This window comes from Anastrepha ludens, chromosome X (assembly GCF_028408465.1).
Source record: "Anastrepha ludens isolate Willacy chromosome X, idAnaLude1.1, whole genome shotgun sequence".
NCBI lineage: Eukaryota > Metazoa > Arthropoda > Insecta > Diptera > Tephritidae > Anastrepha > Anastrepha ludens.
The window spans coordinates 30,488,583-30,509,689 of NC_071503.1; the positions used below are offsets into that span (position 1 = coordinate 30,488,583).

The following is a 21,107-nucleotide window of genomic DNA, read 5'->3' on the forward strand; positions in this document are numbered from 1 at the left end:
CGCTGTTTTCTTTATATCCTTTTCCTTCATTTTGATCTGGTGAAATCCAGATGTTAAATCTAGTGTGGTGAAGTACTTGGATTTGCCTAAACTTGCTAATGTGTTATTTATATCCGGTATGGGATATGTGTCAGGAATGGTTACTGCATTTAAGCGTTTGAAATCTATAACCACCCTGTACCTTTTTTCCCCAGATGGCCCTGGCTTCTTCGGCACTACCCACAAGGGAGAGTTATAAGGACTTTTTGAAGGCCTAATTATGCCGTCCTTTAGCAACTCTTTTATCTGTTTATCCACCTCTTCCCTAAGATTCGCTGGGTAGGGGTATGATTTTGTGTAAACGGGTTCCTCTGTTGTTGTTTTAATTTCTGCGCGGACACTCGTGTCAATAGTGCCGCTGTCCGAAACAGGACCAAACATTTCTGCGTATTTTCGTTTAGTAGTTTCTATATCATTAGTAGCAGTGGTTAGGGTATTTACTTGCCTACCCGTTTTTTCTTGTAATTTAATTTCGGTATCATTTAATCGTAGCGTATTATTTTTCCTATCAATTATAGCTCCTAAATTTTTTAAGGTGTCGTCCCCTATTATGCCATCGAAAGATTTTAAATTTGGCAATACGAAAAAGTCGAGTTTTGTCATAATGCCCAAATTTTTGAAAAATTTACCACTTACTTTGTGGGTTATCAGTACCTGTCCGGCTGCAGATTGCACGGTAAATGGTTTATCTAACTTTTTGGAGCCTGCAGAAATTTTATCGGAAATGAAATTTTTGTTAGCTCCAGTATCAATTAGGAATTTTAGAATTCCATTGTTTTTTATGTGGTAATTTATGTAAGGAAGGCTTGATCGGCGTCTATCATAAAATTTATTTCCTCGCCATTCTCTTGTTCATCAATTTCTTCGTTTTCTGACTCAATATTATACAGTTTTGGTTGTTTCCTTGGTATATTTGAGGTATTCTGTGACCTCGTAGCGTGTGCATTGTTTGGTCTGTTTATATAAATTACCTTTTGAGAATGCAATGATGGATCAACCTCCATTGGGACAGGTGGTTTTGGCTGTGTAGGCCGTGGAGGTGGTCCTTGTAGTTGAGTTTGCCTAGCGTTATTTTGGTTTTTAAAATTATACATTTTATTCTTTTCTCGAACGTTCAATTCGTTTGATGAATTTGGTATTGCGGAATAATTGTTTTTTTTTGTAGTTCGCATTGCCGGAACTTTTTGGGTAAATCGAATGATTTCTTAAGTTCATATTTTGAATTTCTAAGCAGGAGGCATAGGCTTCAGGTAATGTTTCCGGCTTTTGGATTATTAATATCCTCGAAAGCTCACCTTGCACTCCTCTAATGAAAACATCGAGTGCCCTAGTCCTGTAGCTATCTATCAGAGCGCTTATAGCTTCCTCTGAATGTACCTGAGCCTTAATCTTATTTATTATAAGTGAGAGTTGGTAGTTAATCCTGGCGTAAAAGTGGTCTACACTAGAATTTCTCTGGCTTAATGTTGTTAGTTCGTATTCTAGAGTTCTGAGATCACGCTTGTCTGCGTAGTGTAAGGAGAGGCAGGTCTTAATTTTTTCCCAGTCATCGTTAAATATGTTGTAAGAGATTAGGGCTGTATCCGCCGGTCCTCTTATTTTATTCCTAATATGCTGCATTATAGCACGAAAGATGGGTCTGGTTTTAACTACCTCGTAATCTTTTAAAATAGATTCTACACTAGAGATCCATGAAATATATTGAATCGGATTTCCGTCAAAGATTTGCAGATCTTTCACGCAGTCTGGCAACCTCCTCATTTCGTTGAGTTCCGCCTCTGTTGCTGGCGCAATAGGTACGGGGTTATTTGTTGAAGGAGGACTAATCCTATTTTCTAATTCACCTATTCTACTGCTCATAACCCTCATCTGCTCGATTTGCAAATTGAGCGCGCCTGTTAACTGCGTTATTTCATTTTCAATACTTTCCATTTTTTTATTTTTAATTGAAAATAATTTAGTTGTGATTTTGGTATAAGGATAATTTCTTAATATATAAATAACTTACAATAATATGAGGAACAGCGTTACTTTGGTCATCACTTGGACGTCCTGATTTTTCCTTTTTTGGAGGTTTATTTCCTTACTTGGGTACAGGTGGTGTCACGTTACAAGGTAGTAGGCGGCTGCAGGCGGTTGTACTTCAATGCGGTCTCATCGATATTTGATCCAGATTTTTAATAAAGTTTTTATGGTTTAAGGATTTTATTTCACGCTTTTTTGAGAGCTTAATTACTCAATAACCAGGAAAATTTTGTATCCTTTTTAAATAAAAGTCTTGTAGGATTTATCCGTTTCACACTTTTTGAAAGCTAGGATATTTGATCCTGATTTTTAATAAAGTGTTTGTGGTTTAAGGATTTTATTTCACACTTTTTTTTGAGAGCTTAATTAATCAATCAATAAACTAGAAAATGTTGTATCCTTTTTTGTTTTTTAAATAAAAATCTTGTAGGATTTATCCGTTTCACACTTTTTTGAAGGTTTAATTTATGTTGGGCGCCAGTTATCGACTGCAGGCCACGACTCGTAAACATGATTTTAAGTTTCAACTGAACCTGCTTGCTTTATTTGATACTGTCTTATATAGTACAAAATTGCTTACTTGCTAATACAATTTGCTTACTTACTAATACAATTTGCTTACTTACTAAATTCTTATTTTGCTACAATTTACAATGAAATTGCTTACTTGCTAAATTGTTATTTGTGTAATTCAATATTTTGTAATTATTATTGTTGTTGTTGGAAGTCGCGGCGGCTTATATTCCGTTGCGATTGCTTCCGCTAAATATTGCATGTAAGTAAATATTGGCTAATCATCAAATTGCAAATGGAACAGGTAAGTAAGGTTCTTCACATTTTGTCGCGATCACTTTCGTTCGCACAAAATGTGATTTTGCTGTTTCTGCATTTTTATGAACAGAGAATATAAGTAAGGTTCTTCACATTTTGTCGCGATGACTTCCGTTCGCACAAAATGTGATTTTGCTGTTTCTGCATTTTTATGAACAGGGAATATAAGTAAGGTTCTTCACATTTTGTCGCGATGACTTCCGTTCGCACAAAATGTGATTTTGCTGTTTCTGCATTTTTATGAACAGAGAATATTGACTGTGTTAACTTGTATATATACCCACTTTATGTCCTAGCATATATACATACATATACGAGTAAACCTACTTGCCTTCTAAACTTCCTACAAAATAATTGTATTCATATGTTACTACATCCATGCACGTTCATACATTCATGCATATATGCGCGAGCACAGCGCTCCCTTCTTGCTTCCGTGTACTTTTGTCTTTCACCAGTCGATATTCCTAATAATGTACTTACAAAAACACAATACTTTGATTGACGCAAAAGCAACAGCAAGCGCAACGCGATGGCCGCTTTGCCACCACACATTCTAAAATGTTCTAGAACACAACAAAAACACATACCTCACATGTGCATGTCGCCCAAAGCTAAAATCTAAGCCTAGCTACTACAAAAACAAAATACATTCGTAGACGCAGTCGCAGTGGCCATGATTCTATCAGCGACGGCGCTGAACAATTTAGAACAAAAACAAAAAGTTCATTCATAAGTTAGAGCTCATATTTCAATTTCATTGATAAAACGAGCCGCCCATATGCCAATTTTCGCGACCATTCGAAAATAGTCAATATTGGAATATTTCGCGTGGAATTATTTGCCAATATTTGATAAATCTTAAATTTTTGTCATGTCGAGTGGCCGCGTCTCCGTATGTATGTATGCACCCTTATATGTGTGTAAATATGTCTTCTAACTGTGCGACAGTCGCGAGTTAATGCGACTTCCAGCGAATCACACATTGCTGTCCGCAAAGCCGCATATATGTACCTTATGATCAGAAAGTACCGGGAATGTTTAAATTAAACAAAACAGAGTTAAATTTAAGGCAAATTTATATTATCTCCTTCAAAATATGACCCGTCTGAAGCAACACACATGTGCCAACGTTTAACCCAGTCCTCCAAACACCCCCGGCAGGCCGATTTGTATTCTCTTTGATCAGTGCGATGGCGCGTTATCATCTTCCAAAATCTGAGAATTGTTTGCTCACATTTCCGGGGGTTTGCAACACACAGCATCTCTCTAAGGTTTTAAAACGGATAAATAATATTCTCTATTGACTGTCTGGCCCGATGGAAGGTACACATGGTGGACTATGCCTTGACAATCGAAGGAAACAGTCAACATCACCTTCCCGGTTCTTTTTGCTCATAGGGTATACATATCCCATCTTTTCACTGACGGACAAGAAGACGGTCGCAGTTGTTGTTTTTTATATGCATACATTTTGCGTTCGTTGAAGGTTTGTATATATTTATATACATTTGCGTGCATGCGCGTGTGGCTTTCTGGATGCATCCATGCCCAGCAAAACCTGCGTGACCGAAACTCTAACACAATTACACGTTTTTATTTGTTACAAACACATATGCACGCAGGTTTTGCTGGGGCGTCACCGAAACTCTAACACAATCGACTTTTTTTTGATTCTCCGTCACCTTTGGAAAATGTGTAAGCAGTAAGCAAACTTCATTCATATATTTTTTCTCATTTTTGCATCAATAGAAAAAAAAAACAAAGAAAACGGCAAGTGGCTGTCAAAGCAATAAGTCAAAAAGATATCTTTTCTCTCTTTTTGATATCAAAGTAGGCCGAGAATCAAATTGTCAACCTTTGGCAAATGTGTAAGCAGTAAGCAAACTTGATTCAAATATTTTTCCTCATTTTTGCATCAGTCAAAGTAAACAAACGCCGTAGCTGAATGGGTTGGTGCGTGACTACTATTCAGAATTCACAGAGAGAACGTCAGTTCGAATCTCGGTGAAAGCAAAATTAATAAAAACATTTTTCTAATAGCGGTCGCCCATCAGCAGGCAATGGCAAAACACCGAGTGTATTTCTGCCATGAAAAAATTCTCCTCATAAACATATCATAAAACAAAATAAAATAAATGTATAAAAAAATTTTTTTTTTGTGATTCGAACCAAGGATTTTGGATCGGAAGCCCACATTGCTAGCCGCTAGGCTATCGCGCTGTGCTGCCGGCGCTGGCCTAAAAGTTATTTTGTTCGTTGCTACGTTTATATGAAACTGGCACTGGCAAATGAATCCATATGTATGAAAGGGATAAAAAATCACACGTACACAAAGTTTTTGGCACGATTTTCCCAACGCTTTTAACAACGTGATTGTAAAGGGGCGTGGTTAGTGACAGTTTAACGGCCACGCGTGGCGGTTACGTGAAGGGTAACGTGACCTCCACTCTTCTTGCTGGGTGGATATTAGAATATTTTCTCATCAATATGTGTATGTAAGTAGTTCAGATTTGACTGAAGAGATTAAATATAGGAATGCATATTCAAATGATTGCCTTTATGGCTGTTTTACATATACATAAATCAATTCAAAAGAAGTATGAATAATGTTATATAGAAAATAAATTTCTAAATAACAGGTATTAGAAAAACCTGAATACACTATTCTAAATCAATTCTAATTAAACCAAATACAAAAAATGAAATAAAAATATCGAACAAAAGACTGTGTACAGGACTTGAACCTGAGTCAAATATGAGACTATGTACCGCATACACAACACGTCTTTCACGATTGCGCTAATCTATAATTACTATGAAGTTTTCTAAATCACTCATTTATTCGATTCGCACTTTTATATGCACATATTCTGCGTTAGTTGAAAGTTTGTATGCGTAATTATATGCATATGGATGTGTGCATGCGCGTTTGGCTTTCTGGACGGATATTAGAATGATATTTTCTCATCAATATAATTTTGATTTGATGAAAGAGATTAAAGACATGTGTACATATTTTCTGTTTTGATTGATTTATATAAAAATCAGGTCATATCCAATATGAATTATTTTATACCGAAAAGAAATTTCCATTTATGAAATATAAAAAAAACAGTATTTTAAAGAAATTTTAATTAAAATAAACTCAAAAATTTTACTAAACTTTCCTGGTTTGAATTATAAAAAATAAATGTGCAAGAAAAAAAATATGACTTCAGGACTTGAACCTGAATTATATTCGATAGAATAATTCCGCCGACTTTGGCTTCTGCTCCACAAATTAACTGCCGCGCGGCCTTCTTAATCCCAAATTTATTCGCTTCGCTGTGGGCATGAAATAAGTCGATTTCCTTAGTAGTGTGCCGAAAAATCTTATGAACTTCCTCAGTAGTTTGGTAAACGCCGAAAAAATCTGAATTGCTGTCCTAGCGTGGTAAGTAAATATAGAAACCCTCCACTCGCGTCACTCGCGTGGTAAATATCTGCAATTCCCCACTCGTGAGGAAAGTTGAATTTGAAATTACCTTATTATGAATCTACAAATTAGAACTCGAAAAAAGCTCTTTTAACATTTGCTCCTTCTCATTGCATTAACATTCTCTGGTACTATTGTATATAGATCATCAATAACTGTTTTATTTGATTGAATAAGATTATGATATATATCTTTTTTTTTATTAATTTCTTCTTTAGTTATTTATTATTAGAAAGGAATATAGAGGGTCCACCATCTATCGTTATGGATTTGAACTAGGTAATACTTGAAGAATGGTAGCTGTCATCTGATTTGACAGAAAATTAGTTTTATTCTTCCGCTGAACGAAAATGGTTGTGTATACGCTCAAAGAACGCTGGGAAATACTGCAACATTACTTTGAAAATCATGGTAATGTTGCAGAATGTGTACGAAAATTACGTACGGCAATGGGAAGAACAAAAGCACCGAATGAAGCGTATGTGCGTTACTTTGCGAAAAAAGTAAGAGAAAGCTGCGATTTGACGCCGTTGGATTATTATCTTTGGGGTGCCGTCAAAAACCAGTGTTATGCCAACAAACCAGCAACAATTGATGCACTGAAGACCAACATACGCGATGTCATAGCTGAAATACAGCCCCATACAATCGAAAATGTGTTGAAAAATTAGACCGATCGTATGGGATGCATGGCTAGCCGAGGCAGCCATATGAATGAAGTTGTGTTCCATCATTAACCGGAAGGATTGTACTTCAAAATAAAAAAACAGTTTGGAAAAAGATTGAGTAGTTTCCTTTTAATAGCATTTTTAATTCCGTAAAGTTATATGGCGGACCCTTTACATATGTAGGATTTGCGGTGCTTTAATTAACACCTCTGCACGACGTGATTACCAGAATATTCTTTTATATCTATGTTGAGAAGATTATCAGGACCTCCGCAATATGTAAAGTGCATTGTTAAAATAGCTTAATTAGTAGGAGCAGAGAATGTTAATGGAATGCGAAGGTGCAAATGTTACTGTTAACTTTTTTTAGTACAATTGAGATTTGAAAGATTTGTAGTAAGGGATTTTAGAACATCGACTTTATAGACACCACACTGAGTTTTGCCCACACAAAAATTGAAAACACCACACATCTTTCACCTCAACACACAACACATCTCTCACCTCGACATTAGACCAATTAAATTTTTACTATTTTCGTATTTTTGAATAATAAGCAAATACGTAAAATTTATTACACAAAATTTTTTTTCAATTACATTAAAAAAAAACTAACTAAAAAAAAATATAATAAGATAAAAAGTTGGCGCCGGGAATTGATATCGAGTCTAACATGTGCCGAGCAAAAATAGGCGGTGCGTTTATTTCTTCGACTGCTAATTTTTTTACCATTTTGTTACTTTTGAAATGATAAGCGGATACATAAAATTTATTACAAATTCTTTTGCGATTACATTAAAAACAAAACACATTTAAAAAAGAAAAAAAAAAACAAATTGGCGCCGAGAATTGATGCCGAGTCACATGGGGAGGATAAATACGCAGTGCGTTTATTTTTGCGCCTGCGTTGTGAACCAAGGTTTTGTGCATGCGCGCGACGCGAATTTATTTTAATAAAGTTCTGAAAGTAATTCATGAAGTTTTTCATTACATACATATATAAATGAACGTATACTTTATATGTACATAAATGATGGTATATGCCAATATAAGTACATAATATGTATGTGTATGTCAATAGGAGGTATTTGCATTCAGAAAAAAAAAACGGTTTGAGATAAATCAAAACTTATTTTATATTGTGTGTCAATTTATAGTTTCTGTATTGAAAAACAATAATGCACAAGCGCAAGAACATCATCTTCCTTTCATACATATGTACATATGCATGTATGCCCAAACGACCTTGACTTATGTATGTACACATGTCACAGCACATCACATTCTTACAAGAAATCAAATACACATACGCACTAGTGAACGAGTTTCTTCCTAACAAGTGCAAAACAATTCTGCTCTATGTATGTATATATACCCACTTTATGTCCTAGCATATATACATACATATGTATATACACCTAATTCTCTTTTTACACGATAGATACGTTCCCAAAGAATTCGTGTAAAAAAAAAATTCGTGTAAAAAGAGAATTAGGTGAAAACAATACTAAAAAATTCTTTTTACAGTTCACTAAAGAATTTATTTCGTGTTAACACATTTTAATTCTTTAAATATATTATAAGAAATAAATTATACTTTGAAAAAAAGAAAATAATATCTGAAATTCATTAATATAAAACAAGTAAAAATAATATAAACATAAAAAACGTTTATGCATTGTCACTTTCTGACAATAAACGCATACGTTTGCGTAAGACTAGAATATCACTGCCATCACTAGAATTATTTTGTTCATCATCTTGTGAAATTGTTTCTGGATTATCATCTCTAGGCTCCTGTGTTGATAATTCAGTAGTTGTTAGAAGGAAATCAGTCATTAAAGATTGTGTTTGATTTCGTGATAAACCTTTATAAAGTAAGATGCCATTAATGATTTCAGTACACGTTGAAATTTTGCAGCTCGTTCCTCATCAGGATCATGTTGTTGAAAATGATTACCTAATTTTCTGGCAAGATCAATACCTTCTTTAATTAGAGTTGCATTTAAAATGGGAGGATCTTCTTCGTCATTATCGCTATGTTCTCTGTCTTGATGAGTCTCAAGGGGAAGGTCTATAATTTCATTTTCGCTCAAGCTTTTATCAGCTAATAATTCCTCTATATCGGCAAATGATAGATCATCGAATCCATCTCCACCAATTGTATGTGCCAGCGTTGTGATGTCAGTAAAAACAGCGTTATTATGGATGACAGGATCAGGATCTTTGCTTTTGACACATTCTGGCCAAATATTTTTCCAACATGAGTTCAAGGTTGATGGCTTTAAGTCAGCTAACGCTAACCCAACTTGATTAATGCAGTCCATAATAGAAAATTTTTTCCACATATCAATGACTGTTGAATCCTCATTATGGTCTAGTTTGTCTACCACGTATTGGAATGAACGTTTTATGTAGTACTTTTTAAAAGTAGCATTGACCCCTTGGTCTAGCGGTTGTATTAAGGATATAGTGTTAGGCGGAAGATAGCAAAATAGCACATTTGGGTGCTCCAAGAGCGGATGGCAAGGTGCATTGTCTAGAATTAAAAGAACTTTAAATTCTAGACATTTTGCATTCATGTAGCGTCTAACTTCTGAAATGAAGTATTTCTGGAACCATTCTGTAAAGATTGCACTGGTCATCCATGCCTTTTTGTTTGCTGTCCAGTGAATTGGCAGTTTATTGAAATCTACACTTTTCATCGAGCGTGGTCTTAAAGCACGATTTACTAGCAGTGGTTTTAACATACGTTCTCCTGAAGCATTGGAACAAAATAACAATGTTACACGGTCCTTTGCTACTTTTAAACCACCGGCAGTTTTCTGCGATTTGCAACATAAGTTCTGCTCGGCATTTTTTTCCAAAAGAGGCCACTTTCATCTACATTCCAAACTTGATCTGGGGTGTATCCTCCATCTTCAATAATTTTTCTAAGTTTTTCAGGAAATTTTTTGACAGCCAATTCATCTGCAGACGCAGTTTCTCCCTTAATTTTTACATTATGGAGAGCATGTCATTTAAGAAAACCTGTCATCCAACCTGTACTTGCAGAAAATTCGGGTTGTTTTGACTGAGATGAAGTGCCTGGCTCAACTTCTTTAATACGTTTATAAATTCTTAATGCAGTTTGCTTGATAGCAATTCCATCTACTGGTATTCTTTTTTGTGATTTATCTTCAATCCACATTACCAAAGCTTTTTCCATCTTCTCTTTGGCAACATCTCTTATGTATGACGATGATTTACAATAGCATTTATTTTCGTTCCAGAACATACCGATTTTCTAATCGCAGTTCCATTTTTCTTGATCGTTCTTATGGTAGCTTCATGAATACCAAAATGCTTTCCTACAGCCGTTGCTCCTTGTCCTGTTGTAAGTTGATCTAAAATTTTAATTTTAGTATCTAAACTGATCGCCTTCCTCTTGGCTTTTATTACAGGTGAATTATGTGACATTGTGTTAAGGCTACCAAAATATTGTTCATATTAATAATGCAAAGATTTGAAAATTATTTAAAGCTTACCTGTTATTGAGTTAATAAATCTATACGAGCACTAACTTTATTTTACTTATAATGTTTTAAATACTCACAAAAACTAAGCGTCTTTTCTTTTCAACTCTCAAAACCAAACTTAATTGCGTAAAAAGTACATTACGTCTTTACTCTATGCATAATTCGGGGAATCTCACTCATATACACATATTTTTATAGCAACAGCTGTACACGATAACAGCCCAAAGCCGCTCATCCTGTATAGATGCGATTACATGCTGATATTCTACGATCCTAAACAAATAACCTAAACCGATATGCTAAAACAAAAATCCCAAACAATGAATCCGATTTGCTCTATGAGATTCAAGAAAACTTCATAAAATATTGAAAATCGTGTTAAAACAAAACAATTCGTGTAAAAAAAATTTTTTTTTCTCTTTTTAACTCGTGTTAAATCAAATTCGTCTAAAAAAAAATCGTGTAAAAAGAGAATTAGGTGTACATACCTTCTTCTACTTGCCTTCTAAACTTCCTACAAAATAATTGTATTCATATGTTATTACGTCCACGCACGTTCATACTATACATTCCTGCAAATATGCGCGAGCACAGCGCTCCCTTCTTGCTTCCGTGTACTTTTGTCTTTCACCAGTCGATATTCCTAATAATGTACTTACAAAAACACAATACTTTGATTGACGCAAAAGCAACAGCAAGCGCAACGCGATGGCAGCTTTGCCACCACACATTCCAAAATGTTCTAGAACACAACAAAAACGGAGCGCATTCACTCCATGCCTCAATATGCGCTTGTCGTCCAAGCCCAAAATCTAAGCCTAGCGACTACGAAAACAAAATACATTCGTAGACGCAGTCGCAGTGGCCATGATTCTATCAGCGACGGTGCTGAACAATTTAGAACAAAAACAAAAAGTTCATTCATAAGTTAGAGCTCATATTTCAATTTCATTCATAAAACGAGCCGCCCATATGCCAATTTTCGCGACCATTCGAAAATAGTCAATATTGGAATATTTCGCGTGAAATTATTTGCCAATATTTGATAAATCTTGAATTTTTGTCATGTCGAGCGGCCGCGGCTCCGTATGTATGTATACACCCTTATATGTATGTAAATATGTCTTCTAAATGTTCGACAGTCGCGAGTTAATGCGAGTTAGATTCCTTGAACAATTCCAGCGAATCACATTTTTCTGTCCGCAAAGCTGCACACAACTTTTCACTGACGGAGAAGAAGACGGTCGCACTTGTTGTTTTTATGGGCATACATTCTCCGTTCGTTGTAAGTTTGTATGCACCCTACAAGACAGTGCTGAGCACTTTTGACGAAAAGTTTTTTTTTTGAGTCTCTAATACATGCTCATTATCAGAATAGCATATACAACATTTTTTAATGGGGAAATCAAATATTTCATTTGATATTCTTTTTTACCCTGTTCGGTGTGACTTCTATCTCTCTTTTACCAATAGCAATTTTATATAAGTGAAAAATATATCTACTGTACTTTAAACGCCAAGGCATCAGAGTTGATTAATTTTAACGAAATAATGTGGCTGCTCTGAAAACAGTTCTAGTGTGAGATTTAGCTGTGTTTTTTTCATACTTGTTATAGCCGAGCGAGTAGATGCTTGGTTAAGACTTGAAAATTTGTGAGTTGGAATCTCAGTGGATGAAACACCGGATTGGAGTGAAAAATTTTTTTTTATGAAAACAAAAAAATATTGAAAATTCGTGAGTTCGAATCTCAATGAAAACACAAAAATATAAATTTTATAATTTCTAAATAAAACATTTTAAGTAAACTCCGCAGTCTAATTACTTTTTAACAAAAATGAGGAGCTTCTGTCATCAGTGTTAATTAATTTTAAGGAAATCATGTGGTGCTCTGAAAAAAGTTCTAGTGTGAAATTTAGCTGTGTTTGTTGTATAGTTGTTATAGCCGAGCGAGTAGATGCTTGGCTAAGACTTAAAAATTTGTGAGTTCGAATCTCAGTAGATGAAACACCGAATTGGTGTGTAAATGTTTTTTAATGTAAACAAAAAAATAAATTTTATAATTTCTAAATAAAACAATTTAACGAAACTCATCAGCCTGATTACTTTTTAATGAGGAGTTATTGAGGAGTTTGTGCTGATTACTTTTTGATGACGAAAATGAGTAGTTTTAGAGCATAGTAGATATATTTTTCAGTTATAAGAAATTGCTATTGGTAAAAGAGAGATAGAATATTACACCGACAAGGGGAAACTATCAGAACTTTCCCATGGCTAGAACAAAATTGTGTAGTTGGATGATGATAGCGATGATGATAATATGAGTGCTAATATGATAGTCAGCTGTCTTGTAGCGCATATTTATATACATCATATATGTATGTTTGTATGCGCGTTTGGGCTTCTGGATGGATAATTATAGAGGAATCTCCAAGGACTTGTGATGATCCCCGCATGGCACTCCTGGAGAAACGGGTTCCACACAAACAGCGATAACTTTTAAAATTATTAATTTGTTTTTTAATTTTGCTATAGCAAGTCGAAACATGATGTATTAATGTTATGTTTTTATTTTTGTAAAATAAAGCAATTGACTAGAAAAAAAAATTATTGAAGATCATCATTTTTTCCGTCCTCTGACTACACCTAACACCTTAGTTCATTCTTCTACAATTGTAACTGCTGGTATTTATTTATTAATTCGTTTTAATATTTTATTATGTAACTCTCCCTTAACTATATTTATGGCTGGGTTAGGGGCTAATTTTGAATTTGATAAAAAAAAATTGCTTTATCTACTTTAAGCCAATTGGGTTTAATAATAAGAATTTCGTCTATGGGATTTTATAAGTTAAATCATGTTTTATTTAAGGCTTTATTATTTACTCTTTATCTGTTACTCTTTTCGTTTAGTTTATTATTCTACTTATAAAACTGCTGAATTGAATCGTGGTTCATTAAATATGTTAAGAGATGAAGGGGAGTAATATTACGTGGCATGAGAGGTTTATTAGTTTTGAGGATTATTGGTGGAAGAATACTTAGATGATTAATTTTTCCAACTCCTTATAGGATTTGTTTACCATTTTATTTAAAGTTGTTAACTCTATTTGTTTGTATTATAGGAGGATTATTTGGTTATTTAATTGCTAATGTATCATTATATAATTTTAATAAATCATTAAATACTTATTTAGTAAGTTATTTTTGCGGTTCCATAAGGTTTAATCATTATATTTCTACTTATGGGGAAATTAATCCTTTTTCAGTTTTAGGTAGAATTGCTTATAAGCCTTTTGATCAAGGGGGATCAGAATTTATAGGGCGGCAGAATTCATTTAATAAATTGGTTGAATATTCTCAATTAGTTTATTTTTTACATAGTAATAATTTAAAGATTTATCTTTTATTATTTGTTTTATGAATTACTTTTCTTTTTAGATTTTTTTGTCTTATTTTATTCAAGTAGCTCAAGTTATGGAGTATAACACTAAAGATATTAGGGTAATTATTTAATTCTTGAATATAGTGAATATAATATAGTAATTTATTAATTATATAATTAATTTTATAAATTGAGTTGTAAAATTGAATAATTTAGTTTTAAAACTTTTATTTATATGTGTAGTATATTATTTATCAAACATTTCAACATTATGAATACAATTTTGTAATTTATAAAAAAATATCGTTTTTTAATTTTACAATGAAAATGTAATGTTTTTGTTAAACTATATAAACAGAAGTATGAATGAAATTTAACTATTAAAAATAAAAGTTAGCAGCTTTTCCTTGCTCAGTTCTATCATTAACAGTGATATGCTTCTTTTTGGATTCAATTAAATTAATAATTAAGATTTTACTAAATAGATTTAAATTAATATAGAGTAAGAGTATTTCATTACCTAAAATTAGGTCGAAACTGATTGCAATAAGCAATTCGTTTTTTCTTGACTAGTATATTATTATTATAATATTCCCTCGCCATTTCCCCCCCCGCATACCGCGTGAGGCGGGGTCCATTTCACCAAACACGACGGCATTTAACGAATGCAAGTCGTTTTGGCACTATTTTTTAGTTAAGTTTTATTGTTGGTTTAAAAATTTGCGCGTTATGTTGCCTGTTTTTAAGATAATAGCTTTTTGAATTTCGTGATGTATATCGGCTTTCATGTGCAAAAATTTGCGGTTATTGACAAAACTTTTGTGAAGTATCCCACAGTTGCAGACATAATAAAAGGTACGGTTTTTACTATATTTTGTATCCAGATTCTTTTCACTTCTATTGTTACATCATTGTATTTCTCTAATTTTTCGGAATACTTTCTATGCATATTCGTATCAATGGGTGTGTTTATTTCAATGAAAATGGTGGTTTTTGTTCGTTTGCTCATTAGCGTTATATTCGGTCTATTGCGGGTGATTTTTCTGTCTGTTCTTATGGCGATGTCCCAGTATATCGTGTATTCTTCATTTTCCAATATATTCTCGGGGTTGTATTCGTGATAGGGTGAAGTATTTGTACTTAAGCGCAGATTATTCGCTATTTCATGGTGTAGTATTTTTCCACATTGTTATCTCTTTCTCTGTATTCACTTCGTACCAAAAGACGACATCCAGAAGTAATGTGGTCTATGTTTTCTGTATTTATTTGGCATTTGCGACATCTGTCATCAATAATCCTTGTATCTTTTAGAATATACTTTTGGTAGTTCTTTGTCAAGATCACTTGAACTTGAATCGCAATTAGGAATCCTTCGGTTTCTGGATACAACTCGCCTTTTTTCAACCATATATAGCTGGATGTCCTACCTACATTCGCATCGTTCATTATATGAATGTGTCTTCCATGAAGTTGTTTCTGCGACCATATTGCTTTTTTTTTGGTTGTTACAAGGGGGAATGTTCCTTGTGTGTTATGTCGATTAAGTGGTGAGTAATTTTTGTCTACAGCGCTATTGCTTTGTGCAAAATACGTTCCTCTAAGATTAGGGAACGTAAATAAAATACTTTTTTGCGTATTTTGGCTAGGCAGTATGCCCGCTTTATTTGAAGTTAATTTAAGAACTTAAAATGGCTAGGCAGTATGCCCGCTTTATTTGAAGTTAATTTTATAACTTAAAACTAAATTTACATTTCTTAGTTTTTATACAAAATATTGATTATCTACATTGAATACCTATGTACCAGACGCTTACTCGGCATAAATATGTAATTGCAAAATAAAAGAATAATTTCCTGTTTATTGCTTTAGTGAATTTTAACATATAATATTACTGTCGACGTAACTATTATTAGCTTTTCGGTCAATAGCTAGCGTAAATATCAGTCAGGAATTATTGGTTAATACAATGTAATTTGCAAATATTATTGCATTCTATTTTTAAGTCGACACAGCTATTATTGGCTTTTGGGTCAATAACTAGCGTAAGTGTCAAGTCAGCGATTATTGGTTGAAGAATTAACAAAGCGCGTGTTAACTCTTCCCCTCTTAGGTCAATTGTCCTCAATCGGCACAAGTGTAATAAAATTATGAAGTGACCTGGAAAAATGGGCCTTTAGGTACGTCTGTTTCATACTCTTTAGTTACATGCAATTTTTGGTTATAATAATTTTTTTTTATAAAAAAATGAGAAAAACAATAATAAAAATTAGCATAATTATTACATCAGTACTTATGCTAATTATATATTTATTTTTTTTATCTTTTACCAACAACTGAATGTCGCTCTTATGTTCTAAATGGCTTACATATAGAGTCTTGATTTTTAAATTCAAATTTGTTTCATTTTTTTCTCTTATATGCGTTATTAAATTTGGTAGAATAAATGTGTCAGAAAGTTTTAGATTAAAGTTGTTGTAGGTTACGTTTGATATTGTGATATTACAATTTATAAATTTTATCAAAAATGTTCCTTTATTTAGAAATTTTAAATTGTTACAATCATGATTTATATTTCCATAAAAATGTTTCAGTATTAATATTCCTGGTTCGATTTCTGTTACTGAAGATTCTGTTAAATTTTTAAGCTTACATTGACCTTCTCTAAACTCCAAAATATTGATTAAACATTCGTCATTTTTCCTAACTAAATTTTTCTCTAATTTATCCCTAACATCTAAACTGTAAATGCAATTATTATTATCTACAAGTACTTGATATTCGCTTAAAACAATTGATTTATTTAATGTATTGTGGAGGGGCTCAAATTATATTTTGGATAGTATACTTGCGGAAAATTGTGGAATAAGTTAAGTAAGTAAAGCGTTTTTCAGTAAGAGCGCTTCAACTTTTTTTTTTAATGAAACACAAACGGTTTGACTTTTTTAACTAATTTTTTTTTTATTATCAAGCTTGAACATATACATTTAAGTATGAAATTCGATTTCTTTTGCATGACCACCGCGTGCACGTTTTACGAGGTCCAATCGTTGAACCCAATTTTCGACCACTCTTTTCCATAAATCGGCCGAAATTCCAGCAATTTCGTGTTCAATTATGGCTCTGAGCTCACAAATCGTCGCCGGCTTGTTACTGTAGGACAATGACTTCACATAACCCCAAAGAAAATAGTCTAGAGGCGTCAAATCACACCAGCGCGGCGGCCATTCGACCGGTCCATTTCTGGAAATAATGCGCTCATCGAACTTACTCTTCAACAAATCATTTGTAGCGTGTGCTGTGTGGCTTGTGGCCCCGTCCTGTTGAAACCACATGTCGTCTAAGTCCATACCATTCAATTGCGGCCAAAAATAATCGTTTATCATGTCGCGGTATCGATTTCCATTCACAGTAACGTGGCGATCGTTCTCGTCAACGAAAAAATATGGGCCAATTACGCCGCCGGCATGTAAACCGCACCAAACAGTGATTTTTTCGGGATGCAACGGTGCCTCATGAATCACGTGTGGATTGCTTTCTGCCCAGTAACGCATATTTTGCTTGTTGACAAAGCCATTGAGCCAAAAGTGAACTTCATCACTGAAGATGATTTTTTGGAATTATTTGGATTTAAAGTAGCAGCAACAGAACGATTATTTTTATAAAAAATTTGCACGATTTTCAATCGTTGCTCAAGTGTGTAGCGTTCCATGATGAAATGTATACTAATGAAGTTTACAAATGACAAGCGAAAAATAAAAAATATTGCGTTGTTCGCCCTCCCTATTGGAAATAAGTTGAAGCGCACCTATTGAATAACGCCTTATAATGGTATTTTCCTGAAATATTACGGCTATCTTGATATTCCTATAGCTGTCGTAGTCCGTGATTAGATCCAGTTCTTTTTGCGTCACTATGTCGGTGGGAACGATGCCCAATTTGGTAGAAAATATGATTTGTTCAAGTCGTCTAAGTGGTTTCTCAAGAGCGTTATGTCATTGTTAATCCTATAAGTATGCTCAATAAATTCAATGTCGTCTTCTAATGTTTTTATTTTGTTCATTGTGGAGTGTCTGAATGTATTTATGTAGTCGCTTTTAAAGGTCTGTTGCCTATTTATGTGGGTCGTAATATTTTCTATTTGTTGCGTTAAAAAATTGTTAAAGTACATTAACTTGATTGCATTGTCTGTTATCGTTTGTTCGTTACTATGTATCTGATCTAGTGCATCCTTGATATCTCGTTCATCGTCACTATCCATGGAGCCTGCTATAAATTTCAAGCCTTTACCTATTACGTTAATTAGTCCTCGTTTTAATTTCGGTGGTGTAATTTGTCTATTTTTGCTTTCAGTAATAGAAAATTTTCGGTAATGGATTCCATAATTTGCGAGTCCTCAGAGGAAGTCGTTTTTAAAATATTTATGTTGTCCATAATACGTAACATCGTGTCTTCGTATGTAGTTAAGTTGATAAAATGTAGTACCTTGTCGTAATGATTAATCGTTTTCAATTCTCCTGTCTTAATGGGTTTGTATCCGTTGTTATTAGTTAATTTCTGCACGTCAGTTTGTTGGCTTTTGACACCAAGTACGAATGTCATGGCAAATATTGTCGTTAATAGCATTTTCCTGTGAAAAGTGAGGGTAACTAATTTAACTTTGTCTAATATTTTTTTTGTGAACTATCCTGCCTGACTTAGTTTTTATGGTTGTGTTAAAATTTTCTGCTACTATTTCCTTCTTATATCTAACTGACAACTTACTTCATATTCTCTTGTTTATTCTAACGTATCGAGTGTCTCCTTCTGAGAACGTTTTTGGGGTTTTCCTATCTTTGTTGTGATAAGAAAGATCCTGTTTTTGTTTATTTTGTAATTTTCCCTGATTTCCTGTCTATCCTTCTCAAAGAGTTTGGGATCACTGCTAATTCTTCTTCCAAAAAATATTTCTATTGGTCTTTTCCCTGTGGTAGAATGTACGGAGTAGTTGTACTCCTTGACGGATTTTTCTAATAATTCACTGAAGGATCGGTGGCATTTATCGCCTTGGAGACAGCGCATTATTTCCTGTAGGGTGGAGTGAAAGCGTTCTACCTGCCCATTTGAAGAACTAGTATATGGAGGTGTTCGATATATATCAGTGCCAAATTCATTATTGATCATGAAGTTTATTGATTCTGAATTAAAGGATCTTTCGTTGTCCATAACTATTGTTTCTGGTACTAAGGCAAAAAGGATATCCCTTAGCGGTTGCCTTATATCTTCGCTTGCTTTGGAGCGAATAACGTTTGCTACTGCATATTTGGAGAATTTATCTACAGCTGTTAAAATAAGTGGTTTTCCCACTATTAATATATCTATATGGACTATTTGACCTGGGAATTGAGGTATGGGTGTGGCTTGTATTTGAGGCTTTGGTGGATTACGCTCGTATTTATTTTCCTTGCATGTAACACATGTTTTGATAATTTTCTTAATTTTATTTGCCATTTCGGGGAACGTAGTACCTTTCTAAAATCTGTGTTTTGTTTTCTTTACTATTCCTGTGGGCTCTATTATGTGTTTTAATAATAACTTCCTCCTGCTCTTTATGCCTGAACTTCTACTTGCGAAAACCTGATACGATATTTGCTGATATGTAATGGGTATAATCCTTGTATTTTCCCCATTATGGATTCTTCGGTTTTAATGCAATTTATCACCGATGGGTTGAGGTATCTCCTAAGAATTGAGATAAGTATTTGTTGAGAGAATTCTGCTTCTGTAACCATGTGACGATGATATGTTGGAAATATTGTTTTGAACTGGTAAGTGGGGATCTCGTTGATCTTGAGGAATATCTGATTTTTGAAAGCGTTAGTAGGTGCTTCAACACTGTATATCAAATTGTGGGATAAACTGTCATCCGAATTCGTTGCCATAGACAAAGTGTTAACCTGTGTTTCCGTATGAGGTATTCTCGATAGGGCGTCGGCCACGACATTTTATTTACCAGGTTTATAAAATTATTCGTAAGAGTACTTCTCAAGAGCTGCCTTCCATCTCTTCATTTTCGAATTGTTATTTTTATTGCTAAGCGCGTATGTAAGTGGTTGGTGGTCAGTAAAGTTTTCCACCTTGGCTGATCCGTATAAAAAATTTCTAAACGAGTTTAAAGCCCAGATTATGGCTAACATTTCTTTTTCGTTAGCCGCGTAATGTTCTTCGGCTCAACTTAAAGTTCTTGAGATGAACGCTAATGGCTTAGAGTCTTCCGATAAGACTGCTCCAAGAGCAAATTTGGAGGCATCTGTTACTAACTGAAAGTTTTTGTTGTAGTCGGGATATGCGAGTACAATGTCTTAAGAAGTAAGTGAAAGTTTTATGTTTTTGAAGGCTATTATGGCTTCTTCATTTAAAATTATTCTAACTTTTGAAGATTTATTCTTCGATATTCGCCCTTCTGCCCCTCTAAGAAGAGATGTTAGGGGTTTTGCTAACTTTGCGTAGTCTTTTATAAATCTACGATAATATCCCGACATACCAAGAAAACTTCGAAGCTCTTTTAAAGTTGTGGGTTGCGGAAAATTTGCAATCGCTTGGACCTTCTCAGGGTTGGTTTTTATGCCATTTGAGGATATAATGTATCCTAGGAACTCAATTTCCTTTTGAAAAAATTTACATTTGTCCAACTGGACTTTCATATTGGCCTCTTCTAAAGTTGCAAAGATTTTTCTAATATGATTGAGGTGTTCATCTCCAGGTTTACTAAAAATAATAATATCGTCAATATAGACGTAACAGAATTTACCTATATGCTCGCGCCAAATGTCATCTAGAGCTCGTTGAAAAATGGATGGCGCATTTTTAAGCCCAAACGGCAAACGAGTAAATTCGTATTTGCCGGATTTGATTGAAAATGCCGCTTTTTCGATATCAGATGCCTTTAAAGGAATCTGATGAAAACCGCTTTTCAAGTCTAATAAGGAAAATTTGCTTTCTCCAAGATTGGAAATTACCTCCGATATCTCGGGTATTGGGTACCTTTGGGCATTGTAACCGAATTGAATTTTCCATTATCAATTACCATGCGATACTGCTTGTTACCTTCTGAATCTGGTTTCTTAGGTACAACCCACACGGGTGAATTATAGGGAGATCTGGGTGGTCTTATAATACCAACATTTAG

At 34.1% G+C, this 21,107-nt stretch overlaps 1 protein-coding gene and 1 pseudogene across 1 annotated transcript; one reads left to right on the forward strand and one right to left on the reverse strand.

The window, feature by feature from the left end:
- Window positions 1-8,712: 8,712 nt before the first annotated feature.
- LOC128869872 (tigger transposable element-derived protein 1-like) lies at window positions 8,713-10,249 on the reverse strand. Its single transcript, XM_054112475.1, has 3 exons — window positions 10,084-10,249; window positions 8,910-9,799; window positions 8,713-8,838 (listed from the first exon to the last, which is right to left on the reverse strand). The coding sequence occupies exons 1-3, from the start codon at window positions 10,247-10,249 to the stop codon at window positions 8,713-8,715; spliced, it is 1,182 nt and encodes a 393-aa protein (XP_053968450.1).
- Window positions 10,250-12,933: 2,684 nt separating this feature from the next.
- On the forward strand, window positions 12,934-14,085 carry LOC128869874 (NADH-ubiquinone oxidoreductase chain 5-like; annotated as a pseudogene).
- The last annotated feature ends 7,022 nt before the right edge of the window (window positions 14,086-21,107 follow it).